Genomic DNA, 16,425 nt, shown 5'->3' on the forward strand with positions numbered 1-16,425 from the left:
TACAATATTTATCGTTGATATTATTTATCCTACTGTAATGAATTATCCCTATTGTTGATTCTAGTTCAATCGATGAGATTGTTTTGAACTACGTCGTGAGCATTCTTGAAGATTTGGCAGAGGAGAACAGTGGGGAGGTGGAAGATGCCTTTGATGCCGAAGGGTTTTGTGAAATGATGGCTGCCTACGTCCCAGAATTCGCACAGATTCGAATGCCTCAAGTTTGCTCATGGATGTTTGAGCTAGAAGCCTCCCTTAGGAAAGTAAAGGAAGATGGTGAGTAGTACACAAGGGGCTTTAGACCTCTCACAGAAACAATTATTCAATCAAGGGTTTTGATCTGGTTCCATAACATTATACTTCAATTTGAAATATATTGATGAATTATTTGACGTTTTATTAGTTTACTGCATTTTGAGTATGGAATCCATTTTGACAGATTTTGAAGTTTCAGAGATTTATAGAAACAAAAATTACAAAATATGGTAGAGTCCAAAGATTAAATAGCTTACAGGAATGCGTCTGAGTCTGATATGATATGAGCAATTATCTTGCCATTTATAATTTTGTCAGTAATTAGAAACCTGAGTTCTAGTGATATCTTGCAATGTTATCACATGCATAATGGATGCTGATAAAGCATAGTCCTTTGTTTTGAAATATTCCTATTACTGAGGCATGTGCCCACGTTTTCTGTGATTAATGTGAATAGTCTATATACAATAGTAACGTGTGTATACCCCAGGACTTCCTCGAGGCTTATCCATAGTGACTTTAGGTGGTGTAGTTCAGGAGTTAAAATTACATTTTTAATACAAATAACCAACTTTAATCTTAACTCACAAATCATACAAATGAAACAAAGATCACAAATTATAATAAAAACTAGAAGGTTGAGTAGCCTGGATCAGTGCTAATTATCCAATTCAATAGAAACCCAAAAAGGACAAATTACTGTAAATGTGTGTGTGTGTGTGTTTTGAAAAACCTAAAGAATATCTCATTTGATGAAACATCTCAACTCCAGCCTTCCAACACACCTCACAAAATGTACATTATGGTGTATATGACTCAAATCAAATTTAATTTATTTCCACGACAGTTTTACAAAACAAAATAACAAGTTTTTCAAAGATAAAATACAATGACAATAATTTGAGAAGCATTACATAAATTTATTTATTAAAATTTAAGTATAGGCCTAAACTTAACTAAAAGAACCTGTAAAAGTTTAAATAAAACTAAAAGGCATTGCTCCAATAGCAATAAATGACTTTGGAAATAGTCTACATAGACCTCATCGGTCTGTGCACAAACTCAAGTTTTAAAAATTCGTGCATTTTTTTAATTTTTGTGCCAGATTACTTAGAAAAAACTTCATTGTTGCTGTTGGAAACATTTTTATTTTAAAATAATTTAAAACATTAATAATTATAAACAAAGTAAGTATAAAGTAGGCCTACCATTACAAAGTATTGTTCATTTAGTGTTAGATTTACTTAAAACCTTATTTTGCAGTAGACTCCCCCTATTCTGTACGGTACGCTAAGTCGCTAAGGAGCTACCCTTGTTTAGACCATCAAAAGTGTTGTGAGCAAGCTTTAGATTTGACATGGGAAATTTTTATTTAAAGGTCTTAGTAAGTTAAATATACAACTCTTGAAAGTTTGCTACATTTATTATTAGTATGAAACTACTATGTTAATTTTCCACCCAAAACTAAGCCTTATAATTTGACATTACTTAAACCTAATTGATCACAGGTGGGAGAATCACTAGCCTTGACATTCTTTTCTTGACATTCATTTAGGCTGTGAGCAAAGTAAAAGAATGAGAGGGAGTCTACTATAATGGATTGACAATGGTGTTGTTTGCAGGTCGTAATCAGCAGGAGAGGGACCTTGCAGATCTGCTGCGACCGTTGACATTGGCAGATGAAACTATCATGCTCAAGACAAACCGCAAGCACCAGATCAGCGAGACTAGTGATGGTAGCAGCTACGGATCTGATAGTAGCGGTGATTACACCTCCACCGAGGTAATTCCTCAGCAACACATTCATATCTTGACTCGAACCACAGAGTTCTAGGTTTAGCGGACTCACCACCGGGCAGGACCGTGTGACACCATACCCACTTGCATTGCTGTGTGCAGTGTGAGGTTAACTTTTGTTTGGGGACCCAGTAGAAAAAAAAAACAATAACAAAATCTTTATCAATCATTAAGTAACATGCGTTACAATAGATTTTGTCAAATTATAATATGGTACTTGCCATCAAAACATGACTAGGTTTACGGTATGAATGACATTAAACTTTACAGACAATAAATTGGTCAAAATACAGCGACTCTTCTGTTGGAACTGAATTCAAGCATTTGACACTTTTTTTCTTTGTGTGCCTTTAAAAGACCACATTTTGTCTATCGGCGGTCTACCCCCAACCCCTCTCCTCCGGCCTGCAACACGGCAATGTGTATCCTCCCCCTTGTTTTAGTCCTACTGGTTGGTCACCATGTCAACAAAGATAAAACTTCAATTTTTACTGCTCTATTTACATTCACTCTTTTTGCATTTCAAAAAATATAATTTAGTATCTTGAATTAAAAGAGAAAAATATTACTACCTATTCAACCACAAAATATCCTGAGGACATGCAGTTCTTGTTTATTTAATTGTTAGAGTTTATTCACTTTATTTTAGTTATTATTCTTTTATATAACCTTTTGAAGTATAATATAAACCTATGACACGATTCAAGTACATACGTATATATGTAAATTTGAATGGAGAGTGTTTTTTTTTTTTATCTGGGGACATAAAAATAAAAAAGTAGATTAGTCCCGGGTCTAGATCACTGTGGGATTAGATTTTTTTAGTTTAACATTTTAATTTTAACTTATAATTTTTTTGTAATTGTTTTATGAGTTAGAAAGGCTAGGCTCCAAGGACTCTAAAGGGACTTGACGTCACATCTACAAAATGAAATAACAAACGATTAGGGTGCTTGGTAAACATGTGTTTAAGACAGAATCCATGCTTACTTGTGCACACAGAATCCTGCCCTGAACAACATGAGCAACAAAAACCATGAAATTAAACCTAAATTAAATAATAATAAATGTAACTTCTTGAACAATCTGGAAAAGAAATAGAGTGTTATCGTAATGCTCTAGACTTACCAGTGCTCGGATCTTTTTGTATTTATCAACTAACTCTTGCTTAGTGATTGTTCTTTGTAAACCAGACATTACAATTGCTACTAAGCTATGTTTGTATTTTGATCATTATGGACTGGTGAACTCTGGCATGTTATATGTGTATGATTGTAATATACATACATGGTGTTTTTTAACGCAACCCAAATGGTTGTTACAACTACCGTGAGGCACTTTTTAGCAACAATACCAGCTCACAGATGGGATCCCTGTTTTCTGTGATAATATGCATCGTTCCAGTTCTATGAGGTTTAGTGTTATTGATAATTTATTGTAAATAAGAAATATGGGCTCTATTTCATGTTTAAATAGAGCTTGCGAAAGTTGAGACTTATTCAATAAGATTCAATAAGATTTATTGCAGCCATTAAACATAACATTTTGTAATAGGCATTGTTACAATAGTACTTAAAAATAGATCATACATCAATTATAAATTTAAATATATACAATATCCTATTTAGAATCTAAACTAAACATGACATGTCACTATTTAAAAATTCTTCCTGCGTGTAGAATGCTCTTGATTTAAAAAACTCAGTAATTTTTCTTTTAAATTGGTTTAAAGGTAGTTCACGAAAACAAGTGGGTAGCTTGTTGAAGAAAATATGTTGATTGTAAAAATGGCTATTTAAAGTTTTTGAAAGTCTGATTTGAGGTGTGACTAGGTTGTTTTTGTGCCTCGTGTTGTATGGATGAGAATAGCTAGAAAATTTTAAGGGGTTGTTTTTTATATGAATTAAATTACAAAGAATGTACATAGATGGCAGTGTAAGTAAATTTAAATTGGAAAAGTGATCCCTACAGGATTCATGATCTTGCAATCCTAGCATGGCTCTAAGAGCTTTCTTTTGCCAAACAAATGCTTTCTGAGCTAAGTGTGAACCACCCCAGAGACGCAAACCATAAAGCAGCTGTGAGTGAAACAAACCGTAGTAAGTCATTACCAAAGTGTTAAAACTCACACATGATCCAAGTTTTCTCAAGAGACAGGTTATTCTAGCCAATCTTTTACAAAGTTGTGTAATGTGGTTATCCCAGCTTAGTCTGTTGTCGAGATGGATGCCTAAGAGTTTGACTGTTTTATAAGCATCAGTGGGTTGATCTTTTTTTAGAGAAAAGTAGATGTATTCTGTTTTTTCCTCATTGATAGCCAAATTATTGATTTTATACCAGAATTTAGCACAGTTTAGGGCATGATTAAGATCGTACTCAACTGTTAAAACATTATCATCTTTACAGAACAGGGTAGTATCATCAGCATAAAGTATTGATTGAGTAGGGATATTAAAACTAAAGTCGTTAATAAAAATCAAAAACAGGAAAGGTCCTAAAATGGACCCCTGCGGAACACCAGCATTCAATTCTAAAATATCAGAATAATCATCTCCTATCACGACCTGCTGTTTACGGTTTTCCAGGTAGGATTGAATGATGTTTAGTTCACGGTTCCTAACCCCATAGTAATACAGTTTATCAAGAAGAATGGGATGGGAGATTGTGTCGAAGGCCTTGGTCAAATCAATAAGGCATGTACCATTGTACCTGTCACCAACTTGTCTTCAAACCCTTGCAAAACTTGGTTAATTAATTCTTCTACAGCCATTGTGGTTGAACAGTTGGCTCTAAAGCCGTATTGACCTTTATATAAAAGGTTATTCACAGTAAAAAAGTGTTGAAGCTGCTCAAGCATACATGATTCAATTATTTTTCCTAAAATTGGAACCAAAGCTATTGGACGATAGTTTGATGGGACATTCTTGTCGCCTTTCTTGTGAATTGGCGTTACTCTGGAGGTTTTTAAACAATCAGGAAACTTTCCTTCAATTAAAGCAAAATTTATAAGATGTGTTAAAGGTTCCAGGATAACATTAACTATGTATTTAAGAGTAAAATTGGAGAGTCCAAACAAATCTTCATTCACAATTCACAATACATTTCCAATAACACTAACACTCTTAGATAGCTGGAACGATGCATATTAGCTGATGAACATTGAAATAAAGAATACAGGGATACCAAAATGTGAGCTTGTTTTGTCGTATGGTACAGTACTTGTAATTTGAATTGCGTTAAAAAAATACCCTGTATTTTAGTTACTATAATGCTAAATCATGCTAAGTCATTTTATTTTATTTTGTGTGTGTTTCCTCTTTGTTGTGTTTAAAGCGTTGTTTGTTTTTAATGGCTACATTGTGTCTGAATTCAAGCACATGTATGCAGCTTAAAAAGTTTTTTTTTCATACTAATTCCTTGTGTGAATGTAAATTTTATCAGAAATAAGATGTTATGTGAAATATTACTCTTCACAAGATAGTTAACAATCTTATTTTTAAAATCATACAACAAACCTTTTCACAAAATGTTGATTATTTTTAGCAATTAATAAAGAATTGGAAGTATTATGTAAATAAGTAATTTTTGTATATTATAAACTAATTTCAATACAATATTAGATCCCAAAGTTCTGTCAGTATAACCATTGACTATACACAGAGTAGATTTCCCATGTGAAAGGTTGAAGCCAAGAAAATACATGAAGTTCAGGACCATCTCACCAGGGTTTACTAGTGTATTAGGTTAAATATTAATTAAAACCAATGCAGTATCATAGCAAACAAGCAAACAGCTGATGATTTATCAGTTAGCTAGCACAGAATATTGTAATTAGTTAATAGACCATCTCAACAGATTGCACCACATTTTTTGGGCTTCAAATTTTTACATTTCATGGGAAGTCTCTTCAGTGCATAGTCAATGGTATAACAATTTTTCTCCACAACGTTTATTTGAATATAATAAGCTTGTTAAAGTCTTAACAATTTTCCCCCTAAATATTGTTGTACAATTACCCTCTTGTATGTGATTAGAGTAAGTAAAAATATGCCTTTTAGGTGTTGATAAAAGTTTTTATATTTTTAACTTAATCTGTTATTATACAACAGTTATCACAAAATTAACTTTTAACCCTGCTGATGTTTAGGAGAACACAGACGTAGCTACTTTGATGGAAACATTCCCTACAGTCTGTGAACAAGAGGTTCTCCAATGTCTGGCCATAGCTAAGGGAGATCTCACCAAAGCCGCTCAGCTTATCTTTGATCGTCAAGAGATGGGCGAAAGTCTCCCTACCACTTCTGTACTGCAAGTCAACAACCAACACCAGAAGTTTGTTGTGGATGACCAGGAGCTCAAGAACCGGATCATTCAGCGTTACTCGTTTGTCGACAAAGACGATGACGTTCGTGAACACCGCCCTGTAGCTCCCAAATCTGTGAGTTTTACAGTTTATGTTTGTTATTTTTACTCTTAAGCTCCAAACACAAACCATCAAACATATACAGTACATCCCCACTAATCCGTCACTTACAGGACTAGGACCATAATCGGAACTGTGAAAAGGTCGGATTATCTAAGGGGCATATTAAATGAACATTGCTTAACTGATTTGCTTAATTGATCGCTGAAGACGATAATATTGTTCTTGTGACTGCGGGATACGTTTATATTTTGGCATAATCGCATGGGATGACGATGATGTTGCTTTTGTCATAGGAGATATATTTAAGGAGATTGACGTGATTGCAGATAACCATGATCGCTGGAGTCGATGATAAGGTTGTCTTTGCCGCAGGAGATTCATTTATTTATTTATTCATATCAACGGTCAAACCAATACATAAATATGACAAAACGTAATATAACTCGAGTTAAAAGGGACACTTTTAAAAGCAATTTACAGCCAACTTGAACTGCGGACACTTCCGTGACGATGATAATGTATAAACAGTTGCATGAGATGTTCATGATATTTCGGCGATCGCGCATGACGACGGTGACGGTGACGAATGTGACACGGGTGCGGGAGATGATAAGATTTTTGCCGTTATTAGAAGACAACGATAATGTCTAGGCCTACATCACCATGGGATATGATCATGTTTATGCCGCAATTGCGCAAGACAACTATATTGACTTAACGACCGCAGCAGATGTTCATGATTTCTCCCGCGATCGCACAAGACGACAATTACGTTTCCGTGACTGCAGGAGTTGGCTGTGATGTTTACACGCCCGCGGGAGTAGATCAGATTTTTGCCGTGATCACGAAAGACAATGATGATGTCTATATGACCATGGGACATGATCATGATTTTGCCGTGATTGCGCATGACGACGATGGCATTTCCGTGACCGCGGGAGGCGATAATAATGTTTAAACGGCCGCAGGAGATGTTCATGCCACATCTCCTGCTTATTGACGGTGTTATTCTCTATTAACAGGTGTAGGGGGTGTTGCTAGTTCTGTGCCTCCAGCTTTGATTCCTTCCGATGCAATAGATTCCCCCCCTGGGGCTTAATTATTTGTTAATTCCTTGATTGACGTTTGAATTGTTGGGTATGGGACCATTGGATCTACATTCTGGTACACTTCCTCCTCATCTCCTTCTTCAGACTGTCTTACATCAAAAGATCTTTTAAATTTTCCTGCCATACTTGTAGTTCTTCTTTGCTCTGTACCACCAGTTAGTTGTCTTGATTTGTTTTTAATTCATGGCATTGGGCTGTATCCCTTTCTAAAAAGTCTTATTGATCGGTAGAAGTCTCTACTGTTGTCTGCTGTCCTGTCCTGTTCAGCTTTCTCTAAGATTTTGTTTACCCATTCTCTCTTTTTACTCCAAAGTACTTTTACTGTCTCTCTTAATATTTTTTTTTAATCTTCTCTATCTCTTTTTTGTTTCTTATTGACCCAGACTTATTTTGCTTTTTTGTTCTTCTTTTCCTTTGTAATACTTTATTATCTTGTGTTTAAGGAGCCAAAGAAACTAGTGCGATACAGGGACAGCAAGATCGTGAGCATGAAGGGGGAGAGGTACACTGAGGTGAAGAAGGACGATGAAGAGGAGAAGAAGTCTGGCTCTGCTGGCCAAAAGGCGGCGAGGCAGAATAGATTCCATTGATGACACGCAATTGAGATGGCAGCAGTTGTCATAGTAAGGTCCTGACGGCTGCTGCTCTCCCATCCCCCTCCCTAGTCCTGCAATCCTAGTCCCTGGAGCTGCCATTCATACAGACATAAAGAGCTCGATCACCTCCACACTCTGCTCATAAATCCATACAGACTCTTAGAGTGTAAATATTGCATATACATGAATCGATATTTATCTAATTATTATCGATTGTAAATAAGTTGAGCATAATTGTGATAAAACTTGAAGTGATTGTTTACAAAAAAAGATTTATGAGAGAAATCTATTGTTTTTTTTTTTTTAGTATTTTATTTAGTGGAGTTTTACCATTGGTTTCTGTGTTTATGGATATAGGTCTATATTTTGATGGCATATGTACTTATTTCATACTAGCTTTGTACTACACATTTTACGAAAAGTAAATAAAAGAGACGTCTTATAACACTTAAAACATATATTTACGCTTATACTGTTACTCACAAGACGGTAAATATACAAAAAAGATGGGAAGTGGTGATCGATTTCGATTGGACATCGTCTTCAGACCCAATAGGCGAATGACAAGAATCTTGAATGGACGTCTCTTTTATTTACTTTCCGTAAATTTAATAACACGTATAATGCTGATCAAGAAGTTATTTACACATTTTAATAATCAAAACCCACTCTAATACCTTTCTTGTAGAAGAAAAAACTAAGTAATCATTAAATTTAATGTTATTTAAATAGGTAATCAATCTGACTGATTGAGTCTTATTAGAGAAATATTTTAGTGAAAATCAAATCAGGAAAGAGGAAGATAGCTTGCAGTATTGTTGCAGTGGGGGTGTTTTATTACATTTTTATTCGTCAAACTTTTGTTACCGTACTTTTACATTATTTATCACAAAACATTTTCAACTCAATTTAGTCAAACAGGCTACTTAATCCGCCAGCTTTAAGTAGGTCATGGGCAGAGTGGGAAGTGAGGAAACTCCTCATTTCTGTAAAGGATTTTAGCCCAGGCTCACTGTACCTAACCCACCATACTGTTAATAGCCTATCTTATCAGTGTTCCAAAATGTCAATGTCCAAACATCCCAGTCCATGTATTCATCTGTCACTCCACTCATAGATGAAATTAGGTAAGTCAACTTACACCCCAAGTTGCTAATCCAAACCACTTTTTTGGGGAAAAAATTATAAATATTTTGTTGTAATATTTTGATGAAATTTTACTGCATTTTAGGCTAATCCAAACAAGGTCCGGTCCCAAATTGATTGAAATAGACAGACCAGGGTTTAAGGTTAGCTATAAAAATATGTTGTTTGCACATTAAATATACAACTTGCAAATAGATGAATTTTCAGCTGGCAAAGATAAACAGTGAACATTGTTTATCCATCTATTTTTTTGGGAAACTTGTCCATCACTATCAAAAAGATTGTACATAGGTACCCAGGTTTCTTCGTAGGGTTATGTTTTATAAACATTTTCTATCAATAATCTTTCAACAAATTTCTATAATAGGCAATAAGCTTTTACTATAGGTACGTAGGTAACATGTTAAGTCCTAAACCCGGGACCGATTTTAGTAAATTTCCCATATAGGGGATTAGCGAATTTCCCATCGGCCTATAGGAAATATTAGCAAATTTCACATATAGAGAATAAGCTATTACCTTAGATCTTATGGTAACACCTATTCCCCCTGCCACAATTTTTAAATTCAAGTGGATTTTTTGATGGAATCGCTTGTAATCATTTATTTTTACTCATCACATTACATAAATTTGCTTGACAGATGATTTGGCATTTAGTCAACAGTAATAATACCAGGTGGTCAGAAATTATTGGATACATTTTAAGATTAAATTAAATAAACCAAACAACTTAGAAACATGGGAATGGTTTAATTAAATAGCAAATTTAAAACAGTTTTTATCATAACAATTTAAAAAAATGATTACTGTTTCATGATTACCATTAATCTAATTTAACTATTTCTACGAGTTATCCATGGTTTGAACGCAAAGTTTGTAGTCTGATTTCGACCTCAGACCATGTTCTTCTTCGCATTGCTGGAGTTATGCTTCCAATAACTTCTCCAATTCTTATTTTAAGTTCCTTAATTTCTTGAACCTTCTTTGCAAACATTCTTTCCTTGACGTAGCCCCATAAAAAAGTCTAAGGGTTTAATGTCTGGAGAACAAGTAGGCCAAGAAATTGGACCATCCCGTCCAATTGAACGACCGGGAAAATTGTCATATAGGTATGTGCGTACTATTTTACCCAGTTTAATATTTGATTAGAAAGGACCATTGTTGTTGTAAGACTAGATTACTTACGTCAATAGCTCATTGAATCGTGAATTTCACTTCATGTTTCAGTACATGTTTCGACACATTGTCATCATCAGCTGAGTACTAACTAGTGAAGTTTTTATTCACCATATGGTTTCGTCATTGTTCAATTAAATAAACATGTAACACGAAACACGAATACGACACGACACGAAACATATACATTTACAACACGTAAAGCTTTAAGACATGCAGGCCTCTCGAACAAAACATACGGTCACGCCGCGGGTCGGGGACAGACTGACTATTTGTTTATCCAGGCTTATCATATCATTGTTATCTCGGAGGCAGTGGGCAGCTGTTTCTTTGGTAGGAATGATAGAATTGAATATCGAGTTGGAGCTGAAATTTAGTTTTTCGTTCAGAACAAATCATTTGTGTCGTTATTTTTATAAGCTCTGTAGATTTCGTATTCTTCTAACGTGTCCAATTTTCTGCCTTTTTCACAAATGTGGAGTATTTCTAGACTGTCTTCTATCGTTCCGAATGAGTGGTTATTGTCGATTATATGTTGGCTGAATGCTGACTTCTGTTTGTTCGTCCAAGGGTTTGGTCTGTGTTCTTTAAATCGTGTGTTAAACCCGCGACCAGTTTGGCCTATATATATGCTTGGGCAGTCAGCACACTTTAGTTTATAGACACCAGTTTTGTTATTAGTATTCATTTTCGCATTTGGCGTTTTGTAATTCAGCAAGTTTTTTGTTTTATTCTTCGTGTTGAAGACTAGGTTTAAGTTGTTATCCCTCATAGATTTTTTCAATGTGTGTTGTATGGTGTGACTGTATTCAATACATACATATTAAGCCTTATTTTCATGGTTTAGTTGACAAGTTTCAATGTTGTTTTCTCGTTTGTTCTTATGTTTGGTGATAAGTCTGTCCACTAAACTGTCAACATAACCATTTGCCCTCGAGATGTGTTTGATTATAGCTACCTCTGAATCAAAATCGGATTTATTTAATGGTATACTTAGTAAACGATGTATCATTGAGTTGTAGGCACCCATTTTTTGTGAATGTGGATGGTATGAGCTGGCATGAATTGTTTGATCAGTTGTGGTCGGTTTTCTGTAAATGCTGAATTCAAGTTTCGTGTCCTTCTTTTTCAGGGTTAGATCGAGAAAGTTGAGTTGGTTATTATTTTCTATTTCAATGGTGAATTTCAGTTTTGGAGCTATTTTGTTGAGGTAGTTGTGGAGGAGGTTCAATTGTCTATTATTTCCATTGAATAACATTATTGTGTCGTCTACGTATCTATAGTAGAATAATATTTTGTCCTTATATTTGCTTTTATTTGAAAAGATGTGTTCATTTTCGATATGATCGAGGTAGATATTGGCTAAAAACCCTGATAGTGGTGAACCCATGGATAGACCGTCTGTTTGTTGGTAAAATTTGTCTTCTAAAATAAAATAATTTTGTTTTAATATCTCTGCTAGAAGTTCCATTAACTCATTTATTGCTTGAGGTTCTAGGGTATTTGATGAATTTAGGTGGTTGTTCACAATCGTCAAGAGTTTCATCTATAGGTACATTTGTGTATAGGTTTACTATGTCAAATGAAGTCAATAGTTGATGGGGTTTGGTGTTAAAATTCTTGATATTGTCTATGAGTTCATACGTATTTTTCAAGCTGTGATTATTTTCAAGAATAATACGAGTTTTTAGAATACTTTCAAGATGTTTTGCAGCTTTGTAAGTTGGTGCTGAGATGTAATTAACTAAAGGGCGGATTGGGGTGCCTTCTTTGTGGAGTTTAGGCAATCCACGTAGCGTTGGTGCATGAGGGTTCATCTCTTTAAGGCGTTTAATAATGTCGTGTCGTATTTGTGTTACGTGTTTATTTAATTGAACAATGACGAAACCATATGGTGAATAAAAACTTCACTAGTTAGTACTCAGCTGATGATGACAATGTGTCGAAACATGTACTGAAACATGAAGTGAAATTCACGATTCAATGAGCTATTGACGTAAGTAATCTAGTCTTACAATAATATCTACAGCTCAGGGGCTTAACAATGAATTTAAAAAAAAGACCATTGTTGGCCAACTGACTATGCCACCACACAAGTCATTGACAAGATAACATAACTTACAGGTGATTTTTAAATTCTTATTAAAACCACTTTTTATAAGACATTTTCGTAATTATTATTGTTTTGCAGTTATTGTGTAAAACCATTTAAAATTTTTTATTTCATAAAACAATTCCCTTATTTCTACATTGATTAGTTATTTATTTATTTAATTTTAAAATGTGTCCAATCATTGTTCCCACAAAATTTGGCCTACCTTGTCACCTTGTTTGTTGTTGTTTGATTGCCAAAAAAATAAATTAATATACACAAATGTATGAGATAAATGTTATATTTTCAATTGAGGCATCCTATAAATATTCTTCTAACAAGTTAAATTCTCTTCTCAAAAAGAAAACTTCTCTAAGATCTTATTGAAAGAAAAGGTGGCATTGTTATTCATTTCAGCTAATAATTTCCTATAAATTTTCATTTTTGATTTCCTTACTTTTAGGGAGGGAGCAGTTATTAATCTCGGAATTTATTGTAATACACCTTAAATTTGTGTCTGCAATGGACGTAATTTGTTTTTCCTGTTCTCTTGTTTCAGATTTTTCAAGTCAACGTTTAGATAGCCTTTCTAGTTTTGCTCATAAATATTAGATCAAGGAGGGATCTGTATAGTTCATTTTACAATAATATTGTATGTGACTTGATCATGTTTAATTATATAACTAAATAAGATGAATGGTCAAAGAACACAACTTTCTGTTTCATATACTTAAATACTTTTCGATGAAATGGTGACATACAAAGTAGGTATTTTAAGCCAAGTATGAATGGAGATGAGTGTAGGATGAGTGGCGCAATCTTGTAATCTTGTTAGTGACTAAGGCCGACATATTCCTTAGACACAGCTGTTAATTTGATTTGATTTGATTTGAATAGCCCATACAGCTAATGGTAACTAAGGGACCTACAGTTTATAGTGGAATACGAACCACATTTTTTCCTTGGTATATACGAATTGGGCTAATTATCAGGATAGTACTGCGGATAGTCGTAGTACTCACTCGTGCGGACGTTAATATTGCAAGTTTTGAACTATTCAATGACTTTATCCAAATTATAGTAGCAAATGAATGGTTATATTATTCTTGCTTTTCATTCAAACTTCATCTGAAAAAATCCTAAATAGTTGAACAAGTTTGTTGTTGTATTAAAACAATTATCTCAAAAATAGGCCTATAAAACCTCCGCCCTTGTGTTCTATACCTTAACCTCAAACTGAAAAAAATACAAGGCTAAATTTTAATTCACTACTCCCAGAACTTTAAGTGTAAATGAGGTAAATGTTTATTCAAACCTACGAAGAGACAGTTTTGTTCTTTGACAATGACTGATTGTGCTTCTTTTTCATCCTATTCCAATTGTATTTGGTACAATGATTTTGTAAATGGACTTGACATCAACTTGGCACTATTGAAGGCTGTATTAAGACTTGTCTGCCGTCTGCCATGTTAGAAGATTTTAGTTGATAGCGAAGCAACTCAAATGTGAGAGCATATTTCACTCATAAGATTTGACCAGACAAGCGTAACAATTTATTATCATGTAGTTATTTGTTTTGTCGGGGATGGGATAAAAGTTCCATTTTGGTCAATTTTGATTACCATTTACTATTTAAGTTGTTTGTTGAGTTTAATAAGATGACTTTTTACTACTCATGAGATTAGAGGCGATGACTTTATTAATTATACTCTTTATCACAAGCCTCACAAGATACATTTTAAGTTTATTTAATTTAGCGATGTGTCAATCACATTTGAAGGCTGTCAGTAGTTTACTAATTGTTTAGTATTATGTAGGTAAGATTTTGATGTGCAACTGTGAGTTCAAGCAATTTCAAGGGAATATGTTTGAGAAAATCAAACCAGGTGAATGGAGATTTACTCAGTCCGCAGGTTTGCTGCGACAAGGGTATTTATATGAATCTATTAGTTTATTTTTCTTATGAAACAATTCTTATGTTTGGATCTCATGATTGAATCTCATTGGCAACATTTTTATAAAATCACAGTTAAAGTCATGCTACGAGGGATGATTTTTAAATAAAGGCTGTTTGTAGGTATAGCTTCTTAGTTTGTGTGTACGCTGCAACGAGACTCATCGTCGCTTACTTGTATAATTAGTGAACAGAACGGCGCCATTTGTAGCTCTGTAGCTGACGTGTACACTTTGCTGTGTGTATAGACATTTGTATTTAAATTATAGGATCTCCCACCACATGTAAGATGAGGTTGGTGATATGTTTTTTGACTGCAATAAACATGTCGGCTTCAGACATTCATTGCCAGATGACGGAAGTTTATGGCTCTAACGCAATGATAGAGGGTAAAGTGCAGAAATGAGTTATGAAGTTTAAAAATTACCCTGAAAATGTCCATTTTGGAAGGAATTCTCTTTTTGGTCAGTAACCAGACTTCTCACACAATACCTCAAAGGGAAAAGGTTTCCACGGCCATTTTTACACTCTAACCGATATCTGCACTTTACCCTCAATCATTGCATTTGGGCCATAACCCACAGTCATCTGGAAATGAATATCGGCATCAAATGTGTTTTTTGTGGTCTGAACTGAAATGACCTTAATCTCACATGTGGCAAAAGATCAAAATAATCTTATAAAATTTTACGTCACACTACATTATTTTGACGAACTTCCCACGCAAGTATTTAGTCCAGAATCAGCTGTTTGCCGCCAGCTTATTCAAATGGGGTTTCATTGCGTACTACTGTACTGTAATGAGTTTTACTGGACACCAATCAGCTGATTATACTGTATTTAGGTGGCAATGAGTAACAAAAACATGACTAGTGATTTTTTTAGTCTTTTAGTTGGTGGAAATATATAAGGATTTGTACAGATTTAGTAGTATGGCGTAAACTGTCGTATGCATCTCGTCCGGAATGTGTGTACCGGACTCGTATGGTAATCCCACACTAGTCCGGTTAACACTTATTTTCAGGACTAGTAACGTAGTATAATATACTATTAAATTACACAGCAAAACGTCAGCTACAGAGCTGCAAAAGACGCCATTCCATTCACCAATGATCATAAGGGGAAAGCCGCCTTTTTGTGACGTATGCACAAACTATAGAACTATTAGCTGAAACTACCCTTCAACCCTCGTATAGCTAAACATTTTTATGTAAGGAAAAATCAATAAGACTTTTTGGACGTTATGTAGCCTGTTAACCATTAATACTTGACATCACATAGGCTAACTAAGAATTTAAAATCAATGAAAATCCCTTTGAGTTCTATAGGATCATTATTTTTTTAATTAATTAGATTTATTCTCAATTATTTTGACTCCTAAATCATTGTATACTTTTGCCCAACGCTGGATCTCATCACAGTTGTACAGTGTATCTATTCCATTGCTTTTGGGTTCTTGCCCTCACTTGCAAAAAGTGATGTTTCTTTCACTGTTCGGAAAAACTTGTTTATTTGTTCCTTCTATTAGTATCTTTAATTTAGATTTCAAGTGACCCGAACAAGTGATAATGAACAAATAGACTATTTAATTGTTAGTATTGTTTTGCACATTTATATTGTGTTAGATTGTTTATTTCTACTGTAGTTTTACTCTAATTGTCTTAGGATTATTATTACCTAATAAAAAGTATTGTTTTTGTACATTTATACAAATTATTATGATTTATACATTTTATTTATACTACTAAGTGTGATCATGGTTTTGAATAAACTCAATATTGTGTCAGTTTCTATTGTAGTTCTTGTTCTATAATATCTGAGAGTAATTGAAATGCACACGATCTTTGTTATAAATCGATTGTATACAATTACTA

The 16,425-nt window shown here is 34.2% G+C and overlaps 1 protein-coding gene across 1 annotated transcript in view; it reads left to right on the forward strand.

Annotated features, from left to right (window-relative positions):
- Positions 1-16,425, forward strand: part of LOC128984775 (CUE domain-containing protein 2-like) — a 28,106-nt gene extending 11,681 nt beyond the window's left edge. Inside the window, exons 3-7 of the mRNA XM_054404143.1 lie at positions 65-276; positions 1,878-2,038; positions 6,200-6,490; positions 8,031-9,310; positions 13,157-16,425. Coding sequence (XP_054260118.1) covers positions 65-276; positions 1,878-2,038; positions 6,200-6,490; positions 8,031-8,177 — 811 coding nt within the window. The 3' untranslated portion in view covers positions 8,178-9,310; positions 13,157-16,425. The remainder of the gene's footprint in view (positions 1-64; positions 277-1,877; positions 2,039-6,199; positions 6,491-8,030; positions 9,311-13,156) is intronic.

Source organism: Macrosteles quadrilineatus, unplaced genomic scaffold, assembly GCF_028750875.1.
Source record: "Macrosteles quadrilineatus isolate MER2022 unplaced genomic scaffold, UCM_ALF_1.0 Scaffold_1__1_contigs__length_201487025, whole genome shotgun sequence".
Classification (NCBI taxonomy): domain Eukaryota; kingdom Metazoa; phylum Arthropoda; class Insecta; order Hemiptera; family Cicadellidae; genus Macrosteles; species Macrosteles quadrilineatus.